The following is a 22,175-nucleotide window of genomic DNA, read 5'->3' as shown; positions in this document are numbered from 1 at the left end:
GGGGCAGGCAAAGTGAGAGGGAGAAACAATCTCCCCATGGAGTAGAGAGCCCTACACGGGCTCGGTCCCAGGACCCTGGGATCATGCTTGAGCCAAAGGCAGACATTTAACCAACTGAACCACCCAGATGCCCCAAGAAAGAAGATTCTTAAAAATACAGTAGTGCCCATCCCTAATTTTTTTTTTTTGAGTTTTTCTTTCTTTATCTCCACCCAACATGGGGCTTGAACTCATGACCCCAAGATTGAGTCGTACACTCTTCTGACTGAGCCAGCCAGGCACCCTTATACCCTGACTAAACACACACACACACACACACACCCAACCAGGCTATCAAAGAATTGCAGAAGGGGGACATAAATGAATCACAAGAGGGATGTTGGCCAGAATCTGAGGAACGCATTCATTGCAAGCATAGACAGTATCTTCTCTGGATGAGACCGTGAGGGCTTTGTGCTTTTGGCTTTGTCCTTTTTTTTTTTTTTTTTAAATTAAAAGTTTATATTGAGATATACTTCTTAGATCGTATATTACACCCATTTAAAGTGTAGTGTTGGGTTAAAAGAAGTAAAATGTAGGATTCAATGGCTTTTCAATATATTTACAGTTGTGCAATCACACCATTTTAAAGCATTTTCATCATCCCCAAAAGAAATCTCTCATCCCGTGGCTGTCACCCCTCAGCTCTGCTCACCCCGACACCTCCAGTCTTAGGCAGGTCCTAATTGATTTTTGGTCTATAGCTTTACTGATTCTGGGCATTGCGTATAAATTGAACCATACAAAAACAGTCTTATATGACTAGTTTCTCTCTCAGTGAAAGGTTTTCAAGGTTCATCTGTGGTGTAGCATGTATCTGCAGTCCATTTCTTTTTATTGCTGAATAATGTCATGGATAGACTACATTTGACCCATTCATCAATTGAGGGACATTTGGGTTGTTGCCACTTTTTGTCTATTATGAATAATGCAGCGGTGTTATCTGTATTTTGTTACTTCCTCTGATGGATAGAAGATGCTACTTTTTTTTTTTAAGGTGCTACTTTTTAAATTAAAAACAAAAAACTAGGATTTGGGGAGGGGATAGATGTGGGTAACAGCACCCTGATAAAAAGTGAGGAGGGGCTTCTGGATGGCTGAGTTGGTTAAGCATTCAACTTTTTTTTTTTTTTTTAAGAATTTATTTATTCATGACAGAGAGGAGAGGAGAGAGAGCATGAGCGACAGGCAGAGGGAGAAGCAGGCTCCATGCAGGGAGCCTGATGTGGGACTCAATCCCAGGATTTCAGAATCCCTCCCTGGGCCTAAGGTAGGCGCTAAACCGCTGAGCCACCCAGGGATCCCAGCATTCAGGTCATGATCCTCAGGTTTGTGGGATCGACCCTGTGTTGTGCCGTATAGAGTCTGCTTTTCCTTCTCCATCTGCACCTCCCTCTGCTTGTTCTCTTTGTCTCTGAAATAAATGAATAAAATGTTAAAAAAGTGACTGAGGAAATGTGAAGTGTGTATGTTTTTCCCATCACATTAGCGTCCAGTAGTCCACAGGTTGTGGAGGCTATGCGAGAGTTAAGACTGTGGTCCTGGGGGCAGCCCGGGTGGCTCAGCGGTTTCTCGCCGCCTTCAGCCCAGGGCATGATCCTGGAGACGTGGGATCGAGTCCCACGTCAGGCTCTGTGCATGGAGCCTGCTTCTCCCTCTCCCTGTGTCTCTGCTTCTCTCTCTGTGTCCCGCATGAATAAATAAATAAAATCTTTAAAAAAAAAAAACAAAAACTGTGGTCCTGGGGTTCAACTAGACCAATATTTGCTGTGTGGTCCTGGGAGAGTCACTTAATATCTCTTAGCCTTGACTGATGTCATTGGAAGAGGATCCTTCTCATATTGGTTGTTGTGATAATAAAAAGTGCTTATTCTGATGCTTGCCTTGCACAAAGGGAGCCCTCACTGGGTGCTCTAAGCACCTGGGGAAGACTTAAGGTGTATGCCCACGCCTGAGTATTTTTAAAAGCATCCCAGGAATCTATGTGTAGGACATGTTAGACCCTGGTTGGAGACGATGTTAGAGATACTTTGGTCAAGGTATTTTATTGCACAAGTGGACAACTAGAACCAGCGGAGCCCTTCCTGCTGCATTAGGGCCTATGGCCTGGCCCCTTCCCCAGGCCTGTCACTGCCTTTACCAGTGAGGGGTCAGCAGGAGCTAGAGGGAGGAGCAATTCAGCTGCTTTGGAATTCAGAACAGGGGGCCCTCCCTGGCCTCAGGGAAACCAACAGAAAGGAAAAGTGGGCAGTTACTGTGGTGTGAGAGGGAGCCTTTCCTTTCTAATCAATAAGCAAACAGTTCCTGGAGTTGCCCAAGCTGGCCGCAGGAATGTATCCTGGCCTGCAGCCCTGTGGGAATGATCAGTTAGCGCCTCTGTATTTAGGCAGGTGGGTTGGGTGTTTGTGTACTTAACATGCAGCCAGGAGCTGGGACCGTAAAACTCCAATTTAATATGGAAGCCAGAGCACCCCCCACCTCAGTTCTCTTTGTTCTTTTTGATAAAACCAAACAAGGTTCCCTCCCTAAGTCAGGGACGAAGTCCCAGCTCCACCTCTGCAACAGGCAAGGTGCCAGCTTCTGTTAGAGTGAAGTTCAGTGTTGGCTCACTTCCCCTCCTTAAATGAATTGAAATGAGATTCCTTGCTGGTTAGTGTCCATCCTGGGACATTGAAGCCAAGCCCACTGTCCCAGACTTGAGCCACAAAGCAGCCCCAGCTTCCCCAGCTGAACCCCTGGAGCCCCCATGAAGACAGGAGTATTGAGATTAAACTGAGTGAGGTTTTATCCGTGGGTGCTGGCTCATTTCTGAACTCTCCAGTGGAAGGCAAAAACAAAAGATTTAAAACTGAGTTCTTTTTCTTTTTTTAATTTAAATATTTAATTTATTCATGAGAGACACAGAAAGAGACAGAGGGAGAAGCAGGCTCCTCACAGGGAGCCTGATGTGGGACTGGATCCCAGGACCCTGAGCCAAGGCAGATGCTCAACCACTGAGCCACCCGGTCATCCCAAAAACGGAGTTCTTTTCTGGCCTTGATAACAAAAGGGCAGGGGGAATGGAGGGGCCCTCTGGCCCTTCTGGACTCAAGGAGCAGGAGGCGATGCCGCTCTTGGTTAGGCCATGACATCATTGTCATCGCACTAGAGAGGCAGCCCCGGCAGGGCAGGGCCTGTGTCCTGTTGTGTTCGTGGCTGGGTGTTCAGTACTAGGACAGGAGCTGAGTGTTAGGTGTATAGGGCTTGAGCAGGCCCTGGAACTGTCCCCCACACTGCCACATGGCTCACTGCCTTGCTTTGGCCTGCAGCCAGAAAACCGGAACAGTCTCTTCAAATGCCCCTTCTTGAGGTGTCCCTAAATGCCCTCTGTTAAATTGTGCCCCCCGCCCCCCTCGCTCTGCATCAAGCCTTAGAACTCCCTGACCTGCTGCTTTTTCTGTATTAGCACTTTGCATTCCTGACCCTTAGTTGTTAATGATCTCTTCCTCCCTGGAATGGAAGTCCTCTGAGGGCAAGGACCTTACAGTGCTGTACTTGCCAGGCCTTAGAATGATGCCTGGCCAAGAATAAGGGCTCTGGAACCAGTTGTGGAACAAAGAATCCTTGAAACAATCACTCAAAGGAGATGAGGACGTCTCCCTGTCTCCCTTTCCAGAATACAGAAGCAGATGCTCAAGGAAGGTCAAAGTACAACTTGTTACTGGGATTTGAACTTGACTTGGTTTAACCCCTTCACACAAATGTGCAGCCATAAAAGTATTTGCACTGGTTTTTTACTAACTCCAGAAGTGCCATTTATGACATTTTTTAGTGTGCTGATCAATCAACATCCGGGATATTTGCTCTCTGAGAAATAATGGACCATTAGCCCAAGCAGAAACATGACGGGGAGCAAACATCCACTGCCAGAGTGACCTAGACGGCCATGCCTAACCTTAAAACAAAGCAGGGTGGGGGGATCAACGATGGTGAGGCCTTTAACCTTTCCAGCTCCCCTTGGGAGAGGCCTGGGCTAAGTGTTCCTTGATCTGTAACCTCAGTGTTTTCTGTGCACACCGATGCCCTGCTCCCCACCAGTCTGTTGTGTGTGTTTTGTTTTTTAAGATTTTATTATTAGTAAGTAATCTCTACACCCAGTGTGGAGCCCAAGTTTACACCGTCAAGATCAAGAGTTTCATGGTTTATGGTCTAAGCCAGCTCGGCACCCCATACCTCGATCTGTTTTTTTTTTTTTTTTTTTTTTTTCGATCTGTTTTGATGGAAACACTTGAAAGAGACTGCTCCTCACTTCCTACCCAGCTGGGTTCATTGTTGACATCTGTTTTTAGGGTGTTCATTACATGCAAAGACTATTTTTTATTATTTTTATACAATTTGTGTTCATTTATTTTGTTTCAAGTGTTTATTGAAATTGTATTAGTTAACATATAGTGTAATGTTGGTTTCAGGAGTAGAATTTAGTGATTCATCTCTTACATAAAACACCCAGTGCTCATCACAGCAGGTCCCCTCCTTAATACCCACCACCCATCTACCCCATCCCCCCACCTACTGCCCCTGCAGCAGCTCTCAGTTCTCTATAGTTAATAGTTTTTTATGGTTTGCCTCCTTCTCTCTTTTTCCCCCCCCCTTCCCCCATGTTTATCTGTTTCATTTCTTAAATTCCACAGAAGAGAGGCACCTGGGTGGCTCAGTTGGTTAAACATCTGCCTTCAGCTCAGGTCATGATCCCGGGATCCTGGGATTGAGCCACATATCGGGCTTTCTGCTCACCTGGGAGTCTGCTGCTCCTTCTCCCTCTGCTGCTTCTCCTGCTTGGGTTCTCTCTCTCTCTCTCAAATAATTTATTTTTTTGTTTAAGATTTTATTTCTTTGATTTACAGATGATTCATAGATGAGTGAAATCATATGGTATTTGTCTTTCTCTGACTAATTTCACCTAGTGTAATACACTCTTGCTCCACCACTGTCATTGCAAGTGACAAAATTTCATTGTTTTTGATGGCTGAGTAATATCCGGGTGTGTGTGTGTGTGTGTATAAACTATACCCCATATCTGAAACCACTTATAATTTGTTCTGGCAAGACATAATGGGAGGCTGGGAGAAAGAATGCGGTAGACTTCATGAAAGTAAACTTCTTGTCCCTGAGATCCCTTGGGAGCTGCCTATCAACACGGGAGATTGGGCGGGGTGCGGGCTCCCCAGCCGACAGTGCTCCTGGAGCACATCACCCAGATTTTGTGGACACCAGCTGCAAGTCATGCTGTCTACCAGGAATACAAGCTGCTTATCTTCCTCCAGAAAATGTTTGGGGTTTAAGCTGACTGATGAGAGGAACTTTGACTTACTTTAGCTTATGTAATGTGGTGATCTACAGCGGAACATTCTTGGATCTGAAATTTAAAACTTCCTCTTTCACTTGGCTATCTCCCTGTCCCTGTGTTTTTCTGTGGCCCTGGGACTGTAACAGCTTTCCCTCAAGGAGAGTGAGGGAATAATGCGTGCGTGTCAGGTGAAGGTGGAGACGGGACACGTCGCGGTTACCATCACAGGTACTCCACCTGTCCTGTGGGAACTTAACCCTATGGTATCCATTCAGCTAGGAACTAGTGACAGACGACTTGGATACTAAGGTGGTTAACTCCTGACAGAGGCCCAAACCTCTACATGTCTCTGTGGCTTGGCCAGTTCTCTCTGCTGAGACTTCGGAGCCTCAATTTCCTCATTTATAATCAGTTTCCTCATTTATTAGGCTGCTTAATTCCTACCACCCAGGGCCAGCATATCCCATACAGCTATTAGGTTGTGATGTTAGGTTGCTAGTTGGTAGCAAATGGACACCTATAGAAGTATCTATATACTTGCCCAGGCTAAAAAGACCCATCTTGAATCTCAACATCCCCAGAGTGTGAACAACTTGGAGATCTGATCATCCTTTTCTTCCTATTTTTTTTGAATATCTTATTTATTTGAGAAAGAGGGGGAGAGTGCATGGGCAATGGGGAGGAGCAGAGAGAGAGGGAGAAACAGACTAGCCAAACGTGGGGCTCAATCCCTGGACCCTAACTAAGGTCATGACCTGAGCTGAAGGCAGATGCTTAACTGACTGAGCCACCTAGATGCTCGATGCTCATTTTTTAAACTTTTTTTTTTTTTTTTTTCTGAGCATGAGTTCTCAGTAAACTCATAATTTTTAGTAATTTCATTGACACTCATCAAAGGGAGATGTTCCAGAATCACCGAGTGCCATCAAAGAAAATGGAACCTAGAAAGAAATTTTATAGACAGTGGTATCCATGGAGAATTCGGGCTTTGTGGTTGGAATTAGAAATACCACGCCTACCCAGGAAAAAAAAACAAAACAAAACAACTCCTGCCCTGCCCGGCTAAGTGATTAGTCTGTCTCTCCAGGATTCCTTTTGGCCATCAAGTTAAACCTTCTGTCTTTTATCTTCGGTATGTAAGTCAGAAACCAGAGTCCTTGGTTTGGGGTACGCAGTGGTGACATGACCCCCAGGAGCCTCAGGAGGCTCTCTGATCTTGTTGTGTGTGTGACTTTTTCTTCTTAAGGCTGAGTGGTTGAGTTCAAATGGTCCTTGAAATAAATCTAAATGCAGGGTTCTCTGGTGTTGGCTGTGGGAAGTGTGTTCCAATGAGAGAGAAACAATCCATAATGCGTGCCTTTGTGTGTCGGGTGGGGCAAACACTGCTTTCAAGTAGTTGCTGCTAAGAGACTGGTTTATCCCACTAGTTACCAAATAACTCAACTATGGTTAGCTGGCTTTGATTGTCGGTCCCTGTTCTTAAATCCCAACATCTCCCAGAAATATATGAAGGCTTTGAGACTGTCTGGTTTCTACCCACTCACATTCCAGCTGTGGGGCTTGGCGGGGGCGGAAGTAGAAAGGGAATCCTTAGAGCAGGACTGTTTGAGCCACAACAGCAATTCCAAGCAAGGAAAGGGTTTAATTTTTATCTTAGGCTTAAGTCATTTCTGCCAAGTGAGTTAGCAAATAGGGCTCTTATAGGATGAATAACGCGGGAGAATCACGATGTGTTAAATAGACTTTTAGGGGCACCTGGGTGGCTTAGTTGGCTAAACATCTGCCTTCGGCTTAGGTCATGATCTCGGGGCCTTGGGATCAGGCCCTGCGGCGGTGAGTTCCCTGCTCCGTGGGGAGTCTGCTTTTCTCTCCCCCTCTGCCCCTCTCCCCTATTGGGTTCTCTCTCTCTCTCAAATAAATAAAATCTTTTAAAAATGTATAAAAAAATTTTCACCTTAATATTCCTTTTTATTATTGCTGGGAAGCTTATCCCCATTTTGCAGATGGAAGCAGTGGTGAAGAGCACTCACCTTGGAGCCAGACAGGCCAGCCCCTCCACGCACAAGCATACAAGTCAGGACAGAGAAAGTAGAGGTGGCTGGAGGAATTAAATTGGAATGCTGGACATAAAGAACTTGGTGCAAGGGTCTGGCTTGTAGAGAGTGGTGTGAGGCACAGTAGTTAGGAGCGAGAACTCTCAGACTGCCTGGGTTCTAGTCCCAGCTCTGCACCTTATGAGCTGCCTCAGTTTCCTCACATGTAAAAATGGGGCACTGGTAGTAACAACTTCATAGAGTTCTGGGGTGAAGTGAGTTAATAATATTCTTAAAGTGCTCAGAGTAGAGCCTGACACATATTGTTCTACAAATGTTTAAATAAGGTTACGGGAACAGTAGGCAAAAGGTATCTGCTATTAGTTGAGGCTGTGGTTGGTGATGGTGATGATATTATTGTAGTGAAAAGATTTTCACACCTAGAGATGGCCACTTGGGTTCTTAGCTCTTGTCTCTGGGATTGGTTTCTGGACCTAGTGACCACATGACAGGTTTTAGGAAAGGCAGTTATCCTGACTTAATACTTAATCCCATGCTGGTTTTATTTTTTGTTTAATTTTTTTATTGTGAGACGTTCAAATATACCCAGTCTCCATGTGCTAGTCCTCCTTTCAATACTTTGCTGTTCCTGTTGGACTCCCCCGTGCTGGCAGTAGTGGTCACTGTGGCTCTGAGACACTGCCCAGCCTTTGTCAGGGGTGCAGCAAGCTTCCGGGAACAGGAGATTCCCTCATCTTTCCTATAATTTCTGGTTTATCAGCCCCAGAGGATCATATTGCATAGAAAGGTAATGGGCCTTAATGAGCACCTGGAATTTCAGGTTGGGCTCCTCACACTTCTTTGTCACTTCTTAAGGGGTGGGGCTTAGCCATCATTAAGACAAGATGCCCCAAAGCAGGTTAAGTGTCTTGCATCAAAGTTACTTGCAAAACTATTTTCCATTTTTCAGGCTGCCACCCTTGGCAAGTCCAGTCCTGCCTGTCCCAACTTTCACTGCCCAGATTTGGGCCAGCTGGGGAAAGGAATTAATTTGGTATGATAAATGGGGGCAGCTTTTGCTCCCTGTTTATGTGACAATCCTCCAAATACAGTCCGATTACCCCATTACTTCTGCTGGATGGGTTTTGGGGGGGGGGGAGGGTTATTTGAAACACATCTTGTTTTTACTAGTTTGAGATGGAATTCCTACATCAGACCTAAAAGGCACTATCTGCCCATCCCTCAAGGACGGCATTTCTTCTTGCATCTCTTGTCATTTTCGGTTCATTCGCTTAGCAAATACTTGGCTTCTGCTTGTCTACCCAAATGCACAGAAATAATAATTATCATTTTCTACTCACATTGCTCTTCCACTTTCAAAATTTGATCACATTCACTGTCTTTGTTAATCTTCACAAAAATGCAGATGAGGTAGGCTCCATCCGTGGCTATATCCTTCATGTCCCAGTAGGGGCAACAGGCCCAGAGAGGTTAAGCATGTTGTTTAAGGCCACTCAGCAGGAGCGAGGTGGAATCTGGGTTTATTATCTGACCACAGACTCTGAGACCAGCCTTTGCCTCTTGTCCCTCTTCTTGTGTTTATTACAGCCTTCCTCTGCTCACCCTACTCCCACCCCATAAAGTTTGGGAAGTGAGTTATAAAACCAGCATAAGAGGTGAGGAGGGGTAGGGATGGAGGCATGGTTTTGATTTTTGTTTTTACAAACAGGGAGGAGAGAGTGTTGGGTGGGTGATTGTTTGAAGGACCCAGCTCCCTTCGTATGAACTATCTCTGGCTAGATCTCAACTCCAGGTTACTGTACAAGGTGGCACCATATTTCCCTGGATTGTAGCTAGGAGGCAAAACTGTCCTTAAAACAACAAGGCCTTCACAGGGTCTCTTCAGGGCAGGGAAACTTAATCATGAGACTAAGTAATTCAGATGAAGGGCCGGTCCTAGCTCTGTCCCTCACTAGTTACCAGATACTAGGCAAATTTCTTGTCCTAACTCTGTCCCTCACTAGTTACCAGATACTAGGCAAATTTCTTAAGTTCTCCAAGCCTTAGGATGCGCGGGGCTGCTCACCCTCCCACCCAGTCATGGTTACTTTCTCTGCCCAGGGTGGGACTGTTGACTTCAGAAACATTTGCAGGGGTGTCCCCTGGTGGAAAAGAATGAAAACTGCAGCCCAGGAATTGAGGATGGCTTTGGGGATTTCTGGCAGAGACCTGATCCTCATGAACATAGAGGTGTCTAGCCAGGGAAAATAGGTTCAAGAACAGGAATTTTTATAAAATTCCTTGGACAAAAATTTTATAAAACCACTTGGACAAAATAGAAATTCCACTGGAGAAATGAAAGGCAAGTATTTGAAAAGGATGAAAATAGGCTGCCTTGAGAGTTTCCCATAATTAACTATTCTTCAATTGGCTGTTGCCTCTGCCTCATAGGCTCTTGAGCCAGGTTTCTGGAAGACTTGATCCTTCAGGTCTTAGCTCTGCCACCCCCACCTAGGTTGGCCTGCTCTCACCATCCAGTATGAGTTACACTTTTCTGAATCACCCCCTTTCCCCAGCAATTAAAAAAATTATTAAAACGTAGGCTCCACGCCCAGCATAGAGCCCAACATGGGGCTTGAATTCACGACCTTGAGATCAAGACCTGAGCTTGGGAGGAGGGGTGCTGGGTGACTCGTTCAAACATCCAACTCTTGATTTTTGTCTCAGGTCATGATCACAGGGTCCTGAGATCCTGCCCTGCACTGGGCTCCCATGTGTCAGCGTGGAGTCTGCTTATCCCTCTCCCTCTGCTTCTTCCCCAACTCACTCTCTCCCTCTCTTTCTCATATAAATAAATAAAATCTCAAAAAAAAAAAAAAAATAAGCTGAGCTGAGATCAAGAGTCAGGTGCTCAACCAACCGAGCCACCCAGGGGCCCTCACCTCCTATATCACTCTTGTATCACCCTTTTTAATTCCTTTGTATCTAGTACTTGTCACTACCTGAAATTATTGGTCTCTGTATTTGTCCATGTTTTCTACAACAGTGTAAGCTCAGTGAGAGCAGGTGCATTGTCTGTCGTCTTTACAAGTTTATCCTTAGAGCTCAGCACAGTTTCTGGCATATTGGTTGGTGAAAACCTGTAGAACAAGTCCTTTGGGATTCTGATGTTTAGTGTAGCCTTTTTTTTTTTCTTTTTAAACCACAATACCTCCAGCTTTGGGTGTTGGTAGTTTTTAAGTTTTAATACCTCAGTAGCTATATAGTCGGAAGTAGAGTTTCAAAGTTATTGATCATAACATTCCTCTATCCAAGTAGTCCTTCTCTGTTTTTTTTTTTGCATTTATCTTGCTGCCCTGTGTGATCAATTATCTCCCCTAACAGAAAATAATCAGATTGCAAGCAAGCATTACCTCTGTATGCCTCAGATAATAAGTCTATAACCAGTCAGGAAGTATTTACGATTATCAGTGTCTTTTGTGGAATACTCATGAGAATTGGGTAAATGATTAAGCAAAGCCACATTTGTTTTTAAAGATTTTTTTCCAAGATTTTATTTATTTAGAGGGAGAATACATATGGGTGTATTAGCAATGGGAGGGGCAGAGGGAGAGAGCATCTCAAGCAGACTGTGCTGAGCAGGGAGCCTGGTGTGGGGCTCGATTTCATGACCCTGAAATCAGATCATGACCTGAGCTGAAATCAAGAGTTGGATGCTTAAGTGTGTCACCCAAGAGCCCCTGTTTTTAAATTTTTTATTGAACAAACTTTAATGTAGTGCTTATGACGGACCAGGCATTGTTCTATGTATCTTAAAACAGCCATAGTAGATAGCTGCTCTTGTTGGCTTCATTCTACAGTTGGGTAGACAGAGGCACAGACTGAGGCACCGGGAGATTAAGTAATTTGCCCAAGGTCGCAGAGCTGGGCCTTGAACCCAGATAGTCTCTTCCAGAGCCCACACTCTTAACCATCATGCCAGGTGCCTCATTATCTGCCGCTGTTAGTTGAAATAAATGTAAACTGTTACTTGAATGTAGACTCTCCACAGCGTCTCCCTGTACCTTACAGTCTCTAAGTTTTGGACTTAGTAAGGACTCTTAGTTATCTTGGTGGTCTGTTTTCATATTGTCAAGAGCCAGCTAAAGGAGAGGCCCTTTTTTGGCTTTTGAAAAGAAGTTACTTTCTAGGCAGGTTTCTGTTTGCACTTTACAAGTAGATACAAAAAAAATCAGACCACAATGAACAGTCCCCCTATAATTACGAAGAACATAATGATAATATTGACTACTTGCATATCTTTCCATTCTGTCACCAGTCTGTGTTTGTTTTACTTGTGCTTGTTTTGTATGAGTCAAGTTTTTGGTGGATGAATCAATCTTACTTTTTAATGTTCTTGTCTTTAATCTGCCCCATTTCCTAATTAGTGTGACTTATCCCCTACAGTGAGTTTTGAAGGATGCACCGGTCTACCCAGGACAGCCTATGTTTCTGATGACACCCGATTCAAAGTGGGCACAGATGGTGTGATTACAGTGAAGCGGCCTCTACAACTTCATAAACCAGAGATAAGTTTTCTTGTCCATGCCTGGGACTCCAGCCGCAGGAAGCTCTCCACCAGAGTTAGGCTGAAGGCAGCGACGCACCACCATCACCATCATGTATGTTGTAGTCTTTCTTGGAAGTTCACTATTGTTTTAAGTCTGTTGCCTAATCTGAGTTCTCTACCCTTGGCACCTTTTACATTTGGGCTGGATAGTTTTTGTTTTTGTTTTGTGTGTGTGTGTTTAGCAGCCTCCCTGACTTTAGCCCACTAGACAGATACCAGAAGCCCTCTCCTAGTTGTCACAACCAAAAATGTCTCCAGACATGGCCAATACCCCCCTGGGCAGGGGGTGTGGAATCACCCCTCGTTGAAAACCATTGGTCTAACTGAACTAATTCTCGCTGGGAATTTTTTTGTGTTTGGGTGGGGAACAATCAGGTAAAATGATAGCAAGGTGTTAATATTATTTCTGTGGATAATATAGAATAGTGGGTGAGAGCGTGGACACTGTCTAGGATTGAATCATAGTCCTGCCGCTTGCTACCTGAGTAGCCGTGGGAAAGTTCACTTAACCTGTCTATGCTTGAAATTCCTTGTCTGTAATGTGAAGGAAATAATGACTGCGTGAATTAACACATGTGAAATGCTGCAACTGTAGTAGGCATACCATAAGTACTCAGTAATTGTTGACTTTTTCTTGAAGGAAGAATGAATAAGAGATCAATTCTCTGATCACTTTATTTTACTCTTTTAATTAGTATTTTTTAAAGACTTTATTCTGAGAGCATGAGTAGAGGGGAGGGGAGGGGCAGAGGGAGAGGGAGAAGTAGACTCCCCATTTCTTTTTTTTTCCCCCCCATTTTATTTTACTGTTTGTGTTTCTAGTGGGGAGGGTTTTGGGAAGAGAAGAGAAGAATCATTGGGAAGCTTTTGTTCCATTGAACTGTAATCTGCACAAGATCCTTCCACATTGTATCTGTAGCACCTGGCCCACAGTCTGGCTCCCTCCAGGAGCCCTGTAAATATTGAATGGACAGGTGGGTGGATTGGCCACGAACGAAAGGATATATGTTTGCCCGGTTCTTAGCAAGAATGTTTCTGGGTATTGTTACCCAAGTCAGACACCTTTGCTAGTTTCTAAATTGCTCTCATGGTGCTTCCTATCAAAATGTGTCTCTGGAGGCCATTCTAGTTGGATCCTGGTACTGCCTTAAAAGTATGGAACATGTTGGAAGTACCAAGGCCTTTCAGGCTGGCTCCTGTTTTTCTCCCCAAAGATTGTTGGGATTCCAGGAAGTTAATAGTCCTTGATAGATGTATTATTCTTTTCTCCCTGATGTAATTGGACAGATCAGAAAAATGAAGAGCTTAGTAGCAGTGTATTAACATAACTCCCTAACTCAGGTCTCCAACTGACTCCGTCATTCGTGTAAGTTCAGCATGGTGAGTTCTTGCTGGGCAACTGTGTGTGAAAGGCTTTTATGATCAAAAGACAAGTTTTGTTTTGTTTTTTAAAGATTTTACTTATTTATTCATGAGAGACACAGAGACAGAGAGAGAGAGAGAGAGAGAGAGAGAGAGGCAGAGACACAGGCAGAGGGAGAAGCAGGCTCCATGCAGGGGGCCCGATGTGGGACTCGATCCCCGGACTCCAGGATCATGCCCTGGGCCGAAGGCAGGCGCTAAACCACTAAGCCACCCAGGCGTCCCAAAAGACAAGTTATATATATATATATTTCCTTCCTACTTCTGCCAATTTTGCCTTTGCCTCCATTTTTTGTTGTATCATGATTAAGTTCAAATACATATTACAGAAAACCATGAATAACAGTGGTTTATGCAGAATAGAGTATTTCTCTGTCAAGTTAAAGAAATTCAAGGGTAAATGGCCAATCTGGAGGCCCCACAGTCACTAGGAGCCCAGCTTTCTCCTTTCCTTCCCATTCTGCCATCCTCAGCACATGGCTTCTGTCCTCAAGGGTACCTCATGATCCGAAATGGCTGCTGGAGCTCTGTAATCAAATCTTCATTCTAGATGATAAGGAGAAAGAAAGCACAAAAATGCATTACTCAGCTGTCTGCCTGGCTTTTAAAAGAAGCTTTTGTGGAATGCATTTTTAAAGGATTAAAGATACTTTATTAAGGTAATCTCTATACCCAGCGTATGGAGAACTTAGAACTCCGATCTAGAGTCATATGCTTTTCTGATTGAGCTAGCCAGGTGCCCCCTTTGTGGAATTTTTAAATAATGCTTACCTCTCACTGGTTACAACTTGACCTCATGCCATACTTAGCTATAAGTGCAGTAGAAAATCTCTTAAACACAGTGCTGAATACAAAACAGATATATGGAGAGAGACAGCTACTTTGGGGGGTTTTTTGTCTTTAGAAAGAAAGAAGAATGGATATTGAGTGGTATGTGGCAACACTGCCATAGTTGAATTCTAAGTGCTTTATCTGTAATACTAGTATCTCATTTAATCCTTCTAATGTTATCCCAATTTTTGGTTCTTAGGGAACTGTGGAACAGAGAAAAATAATCTGCCCAAGAGTAGGAAGTGCCATAGTGAGAATTCACAGCTAAATAGCCTGGTTTTATGGCCTGTCCTTGGCTCAGGAGGGACTACTTCTCTAGAATATTAATAATCCAAGGATGCAGAGAGAGAAAAAGTGTGTGGGCATAACCAGTATGTAGAAATGTAATACTGGGAAGGATGCTGCGATGATAATCTTTTTTTTTTTTTTTTATTCTATTTAAATACAAGAGACACAGAGAGGGAGAGGAAGAGGGAGAGAAAGAAGCAGGCTTCCTGCAGGGAGCCTGATGTGGGACTCGATCCCAGGAACCTGGGATCATGACCTGAGCCAGAGGCAGATACCCAACCTTTTTTTTTTTTTTTCTTTTTTTTTTAAGATTTTATTTATTTATTCATGATAGACCTAGAGAGAGAGAGAGAGGCAGAGACACAGGCGAGGGAGAAGCAGGCTCCGTGCAGGGAGCCCAACGCGGGACTCGATCCTGGGACTCCAGGATCGTGCCCTGGGCCAAAGGCAGGCACTAAACCGCTGAGCTACCCAGGGATCCCAGACTCCCAACCGTTAAGCCACCTGGCGTCCGATGATATCTGGTCTTCTCTTCTATCTTGTGCATTTTGGATCAAATTTGAGAAGCCAGGAAATAGCACTTGAATCACCTTTGGAAAATGGTGATCAATGATTATGTGGGGTGTGGGAGATGGAACTGTCCTCTGGAACTTTCATGCATTACTGCTAATCACTTTAAAGCACTTAGCAATTTGGAGGATATTTTTCTTCCATCTTCAACTATCTTATTTCCCTGTGTGTGCATAAAGTTGTCTTTATCACACATGAAAATTGTTCAATACAAGTCTCAAAGGATATATTTGGTTCCCATCCCAACAGCTTCTGTTAGAACAAATGGAAACCAAATAGATAAAATAACACAATGAGATTAAAGAATTTGTATTGATCACAAGTAGTTCTTAGTACCAATTCCTTAAACTTAACTCACCTTCACTAAGAGCCTCACTTTGGGGACCTATACCCCTAGGAAAAACATAAGAGAAAATTGAAATGTTTGAATATCCAATTGTTGGATAAACTCTGATATTAAATCAGCAGTGTCATGTTTCATTAAAACCGACAGGTATCATATATTTAGGCTTGTGATAACTTGCAAAATAATACTAAACCCTCAAACATGTAATTGTGTATGCATAATGATTACTTGAACTCTGGACATTAGAAGGATCAAAAGAGAGAACACAGTCTTTATTATATGGCAGAGAGGTTCATTGGGTTGTGTTTTGTTACTAAGTTAAAACTGTTGACTGTCCTCAAGAAGGTTGGGGATGCTGGCTAGGTAGGTGAGACTGTGTGGCCTGTATGTGTCTGTATGTATCCTGAATTATCTGATTTTGTTCTTCATCTTCTTTGTTTTTAGGATGCTCCCTCTAAAACCCAGACAGAGGTGCTCACATTTCCCAGTTCCCAGCATGGACTCAGAAGACAGAAGAGAGACTGGGTTATCCCTCCTATCAGCTGCCCGGAAAACGAGAAAGGCCCATTTCCTAAAAACCTGGTTCAGGTAGAGAAGGAGGTTCTCTATTTCTCTGGGAGCAGTTTGAGAGAGAAGGACCTAAGAGAAAAAGAGGGAAAGCCCCAATGTCAGGATCATTTCTTGATAATTCTGTTTCTTTCTTTTTGATCTTCAGATCAAGTCTAACAGGGACAAAGAAATCAAGGTTTTCTACAGCATCACTGGCCAAGGAGCTGACGCACCTCCTGTTGGTGTGTTTATTATTGAAAGAGAAACAGGATGGCTGAAGGTGACTGAGCCTCTGGATAGAGAACAAATTGCTAAGTACATTGTGAGTATCTCTCAGAAGCCTGCTAATAATCGGGTTGTATCCTTCCAAAATTTTTTGGTCCACCCATGTTGGATCCCTAGATCAGGTGTTCTGGACACATGAGGCTTAATTTGATACCTGTTGACAAGGGGGGAATGACAGAAGAATTGGAAAAAATGGGGAGGGGGGGTTGATTTTTTTTTTCCCCCCATCAGAAATAAAGAGAGAAGAGACCTTATGATCATACATGTTTTTAATTTTTTTTAAAGGTTTATTTATTTATTCATGAGAGACAGAGAGGAGGAGACCTAGGCAGAGGGAGAAGCAGGCTCCCCACAGGGAGCCTGTGGGACTCCATCCCAAGACCCCAGGATCGTGACCTGAGCCAAAGGCAGATGCTCAACCGCTGAGCCACCCAGGCATCCCCATACATGAGTTTAGACCCAAGATACCAACTTAACTTATTCTTGGAGCTAAAAGTCCCTGCCCCAAAGGAAGAGGCCAGTTATGACATTGGGAAGCAAAAGCCATTCCTGGGCCCTGGTAGCAATGTGAACCTAGAGAGCTGGAGGGTAATGTATTGAGGCTAAAGGCAGAAAACTCTGGGAGAGACACTAGATTGGAGCAACCAGAGCAAATTTTCCCCTGCTGGGGAACCAGGGTGTTTTAGGCTCCCTCCCTCTCTTGTGTCTTAGGCCTGGCTCCCTATCCTCCTGTGGGAAATGGGAGCTCTGACCTGCTGGGGTGTTCTATGTCCATGAATCTTTACATATCATGACCTCAATCAGTGTCATGACATCACTGAAGCAGCAGCACTTGTGGGGGGAAATTCTCTTCTGGGGGTGTCCATCCTTGGCTCTTAGAGAGTGGGAGGGAGTACAGGCCTGCTAGAGTTCGAGCCACACGACATCCCATTTTTTCCTCCTTGTTGGGGCCCAAGTAACTCTCGCTTGGCTCTTACAGCTCTACTCACATGCTGTATCTTCTAATGGGAATGCGGTCGAAGACCCAATGGAGATCGTGATCACGGTGACAGATCAGAATGACAACAAGCCCGAGTTCACCCAGGCAGTCTTCCAAGGATCTGTCACGGAAGGTGCCCTTCCAGGTATGGTCTATAACGAGTAGCTGAATACTCAGAAAGACACTTAAATTCTTTGGACCTCAAAGTGTCGGGGCTTGTGTTTGGCATCAGACTCTTCATAGGAACAGAACTTCTTTGGAAGCCTGTGTGTGTGTGTGTGTGTGTGTGTGTGTGTGTGTGTGTGAGAGAGAGAGAGAGAGAGAGAGACAGAGACAGAGACAGACAAAAACATCCTTTCTACAGAAGTGTGTATTATAAAATAGGAGCAGTTTGAAAATCTCCCCCGCCTCCTCCCCCTAGAAAAGAAGAACCTTCCCTGATTTAGAAACAGATCCTTGCCATTCCTGGCCATATTCTTTTCTCACCCCTATAAAGGTAACCACTGCCCTGACTTTTGTGGTAATCATTCCTTTGCTTTCCTTGATCTTTTTCATCATGTGTCTACCTACCTCTGTATATCTTGTTTGTTTTGCATGTTTTCTAGCTTTACATACATGGAATCCCACTCCGCATGTATTTCCGTGGTGTGCTTCTCTCATTCAGCTTTATGTACATAACATTCTTCATGTTGGCGCCCATAGCAATCTAAAAGGTCATTCATTTTCATTGCCGTGTAGTGTTCAATATTTTTGTATTTATATAAAACACTTTGTTCCCCTGTTGATGGAAATTGGGTTTGAGTTTCCTGCTGTTAGAAATAGTGTTCTCAGAGCATTATTTAACATATTTCCTGATGCATGCACACAAGACTTTGGGGGGAATATCCGTAGTAGTGGGTTGCTCAATTGTAGGGTATGTGTCCGTTCATTGTGACTACATGGTAACAAACTGTTTTCCAAACTGGTTGAACCACTTTACGCTTCCACCAGCAATATATATCCTGGAATTGTTAGACTTTAGCTTTGTTGAGTGTGCAGTTGTATCTCTGTACAGTTGCATTTCTCTGATTTATTAATGGGCTAATGAGCATTTTCTATTTTTGCTGGCCCATTTGGGTTTCTTCTTGATGGCTTGTTTCTTCAAGTCTTTTTGCTCCTTTCTTCCCTTGGGCTCTTTATCCTTTTCCTGTGGATCCCTAAGGAATTTTGTTGATGGCATGGGCGCTAGTCTTTTTGCAGACACATGTGCTGTAAGTATTCTCTGCTACCTTCAAGGCCATGATCTCAAATGACCATTCTGTCTGGTGAAGCTGTGCCTGAGGAGCCAGTTGTGGATATTGGTGGGATTTTTCCTATTTTTCACCTCATCCACTCAGTATGAGAAACATTGCACAGTGTTTTAATTTAAGGTTATTTATTCTACATACTCCAGCCCCCATCCAGAATATCTATTGGAAAAGCTGAGTCCTTGGAACACTACTCATTGGGTGAAATGCTTTCTTTCTCCCCTACTACCACTTTGGTAAAAATTTTGGGAATGAGAGAATGGAGAAGCCATGACATGGTACTGTCCCTGGGACTTCTCCTTGAACACTCTGGACAGAATTGAACTGAGCAGTGCTGACTGGAATCCAAAGTGCAGCTCAACTGATTTGTCTCCTTTTGCACTTGCAGGCACCTCTGTGATGCAGGTGACAGCCACAGATGCGGATGATGACGTGAACACCTACAACGCCGCCATCGCTTACAGCATCCTCACACAAGACCCCCTCCTGCCTAGCAGCATGATGTTCACTATCAACAAGGACACAGGAGTCATCAGCGTGCTCACCACTGGGCTGGACCGAGAGGTCAGAGGTCAAGAGCATCTATAGGGTGTTGAGGGCAAATAAACATCAGCTAAATCACACCAACAATGCAAAACTCTGCCGAGGCCAGTGCTACTTACTATGTTTATCGTCTGAGCATCGCATCTAAGCATCACTCTAGAGGATTTGTACCTAGAAAGCCGGCTGATGTTGAAGCAAATGATCAAATAAGGTGTTTCCATGCGCTGGGCTGGGCTTGATGGTGCCATTGGTCCTGACACCAATGTGTTTGATCTCTGCAGGGTGTCCCCATGTACACCTTGGTGGTTCAGGCTGCTGACCTGCAAGGCGAAGGCTTAACTACAACTGCAACAGCTGTGATCACAGTCACTGACATCAACGATAACCCCCCCATCTTCAACCCGACCACGGTAATTCTATAACCCCTTGGACGGTTTCCAAAGAAAGGTCCTCTGTTGTTTTGTGGCTGCTCATGGGCAAACCCTTTGAAAATTTTCCCCAGAATAGTGAACTTTAAGAAGCAAACAGATTGGGATGGCAGTTGTCTCTGTCATCCTCAGCATGGGCTCTGTTGACCTAGGTTTGTGAAGTTGCAAATGTCACCTAGGAGTGCCTGGCTGGCTCAGTCAGTGGAGCGTGTGACTCTTGATCATGGGGTTCTGAGTTCAAGCCCCACATTGGGTATAGAGATGACTTTAAAAAAAATCACCTGTTGATCTCGTGTCTTCATGTTGTGCATCTTGGTAACAAATCCTACCCGGTTTTATTTATTCATTGAACAAATATTTTCTAAGTTTATAACAACTGGAACTGTATTACACACTGGAGATCTTATCACAAACAAGACAGACAAAGGTTCTATTCTCAGTGGAGTTGACAGCCTAACTAGAGAGGTTTGACAACCTGTACAAATTAATATGTACAACTGTATTAAATGCAGATGTGAAGAAGGTACTGAAAGCCACATGAAAAGAACCTTATATCTTAATACATTAGTTAGAAGTAAGCTCAGTGGTTAGTAACAGAGACTTGACTCTTGTGCTTAAACAAGTAGGGCAAACTTTTCCTTGTGTCACAAAAAGCCTAGAGTATCTACGCTGTCAATGGAACCTCCTTTGTCTTGCTGCCCCACCATCGTTGGTGGATGGCTCCCATCCTCAGTGTCCCGTTGTGGCCCTAGATGGCTGAGCTCCAGCTATCTCTGTGCTTCATTCAGGAAGGAGACACGCACATGAAGAGCAAAAGGCATTGCTGTTAAGTCCTCTTCTGTGCAGACCCATCCCGCAACTTTCATTTACCTCCTATTAGCAGCTGCTGTCTTTGAAGATGACTGGAAATAAAATATTCTGTCTGGGCACATTGCTGCCCCCAACAGTATAGTTCGTGAAGAAGGGGTGAGTGGGTGTTCAGTAGGCAATTAGCAGTCTGCCACCTAATGTAGGCATTGTGAGTACAAGAAGGCTTCACAAAGACCATAACATTTACAATAAGACTTGAAAGGAGATTGTCAAATGTGGAACAGGGGACAATGGAAGTGTTCTAGGCAGAGGGATCACCATATGCAAAATGCCCTGAATCAGACAGCCCGGGTCGCTCAGTGGTTTAGTGCTGCCTTCGGCCCAGGGCCTGATCCTGGGACCTGGGATCAAGTCCCACGTCAGGCTCCCTGTACGGAGCCTGCTTCTCCCTCTCCCTCTGCCTGTGTCGGGGCCTCTTTCTCTTGTCTCTCATGAATAAATAAATAAAATCTTTAAATAAAAAAAAAATGAACTGAAGAATAATCTGTGTAGTGAACCATATGAGGTCAGGTCCTATAGGACCTTGTAGTTGGAGGTTAAAATTTTAGAATTTATCCTGGGTGCAACGGGATGTCATCAAGGGTTTTAAGCAGAGGACTGTACTGACCAGACTTTGATGAAAATTATTGGTACCATTGGGAATGATGGGAGAGGAGGGGAGTAGTGGATAAGCCACAATGTGGAATTTGTTGAAGATCAAAGCAACTGGCCAAAGTGTGCTGAGGGGCTCAGGTAGCCGGCTCCTTGAAAGACTAACTCAGGTAGTCTTGAAGGCTGTTGCAATTTGAGTGATCTTGGCTGTTCCACCAATAGGAAATAGAGGCCCAACTGGTGGAGTGGGCACTTCTCCAAGACTCTGCTCTTTGGATCTTGGGCTCAGAAAGGACTCCTTTAGCCCTCTTGGATATGGCTCCTCTATTGGTTGTCAAGATGTCCTAAGTGACCCATCTTCTCCTTTGCTCTGTAGTATCAGGGCCGGGTGCCTGAGAACAAGGCTAACGTCGAAATCGCTGTACTCAAAGTGACGGATGCCGATGTCCCCGATACCCCAGCCTGGAAGGCTGTGTACACCATACTGAACAATAACAATGATCAATTTGTTGTCACCACAGACCCAGTAACCAACGACGGCATTTTGAAAACAACTAAGGTTTGTACGGTGCCTGGCAAGATGCAGGTATTGACATCTTAGCTAGCCGCCCACTGCCTTGTCCCCTGGTGTCTTCTCAGAAGTAGATCAGCATGGCATTGGCGGGCTGGGGGTGGGCAGCTTTCCCAGGTTCTGGTGGACCATTTGGGGTTTGCAGCAACTCTTCAGGCACATGTGAGAAGCTCCTACGCAGCCCCCTGAAATTGAGGAGAAAGAAAGTACCATCTGTTTTAAAAGGCTTTCTCCCTAAACATTTGCCTACCCCCATATCCATTTTGCAAATGAGAGGAAAAATGGTTTATTGGTCTCTGCCATTTTGCCGGATTATTTTAGAAGTGGGACACATGACTTTGAAACCTGAAAATTTAAGAAGTTGGGTGACCTCCTTGTTGAGGTTACTAACAACAGATCACTGAATTCGCCCCCAAACTTAGACTTCCTATTGAGCAAGTGAGCAAAACCATTCATTTCTGCATCACTCACTACATAACCTTATTTCCCACCCAACATTTGATGTCACCATTTTCTATGCTACAAATGAAAGATAGAAGCTAGGAAAATGAGCCCCCGCCAAACACACTTGATCACAAACGTTCCCGGTGTACTCCTTACAGCGACTCT

The 22,175-nt window shown here is 44.3% G+C and overlaps 1 protein-coding gene across 1 annotated transcript in view; it reads left to right on the top strand.

The window, feature by feature from the left end:
* CDH1 (cadherin 1) overlaps nt 1–22,175 on the top strand; it is a 75,264-nt gene that overhangs the window by 37,435 nt on the left and 15,654 nt on the right. Inside the window, exons 3-9 of the mRNA XM_072731680.1 lie at nt 11,845–12,059; nt 15,909–16,052; nt 16,180–16,335; nt 17,278–17,422; nt 18,952–19,127; nt 19,388–19,516; nt 21,372–21,554. Coding sequence (XP_072587781.1) covers nt 11,845–12,059; nt 15,909–16,052; nt 16,180–16,335; nt 17,278–17,422; nt 18,952–19,127; nt 19,388–19,516; nt 21,372–21,554 — 1,148 coding nt within the window. The remainder of the gene's footprint in view (nt 1–11,844; nt 12,060–15,908; nt 16,053–16,179; nt 16,336–17,277; nt 17,423–18,951; nt 19,128–19,387; nt 19,517–21,371; nt 21,555–22,175) is intronic.

This window comes from Vulpes vulpes, chromosome 12 (genome assembly GCF_048418805.1).
Source record: "Vulpes vulpes isolate BD-2025 chromosome 12, VulVul3, whole genome shotgun sequence".
In the NCBI taxonomy this organism is placed as follows: Eukaryota; Metazoa; Chordata; class Mammalia; order Carnivora; family Canidae; genus Vulpes; species Vulpes vulpes.
The sequence above is the reverse complement of the archived record's forward strand: the minus strand, read 5'-3'. Positions and strand labels throughout refer to the sequence as shown.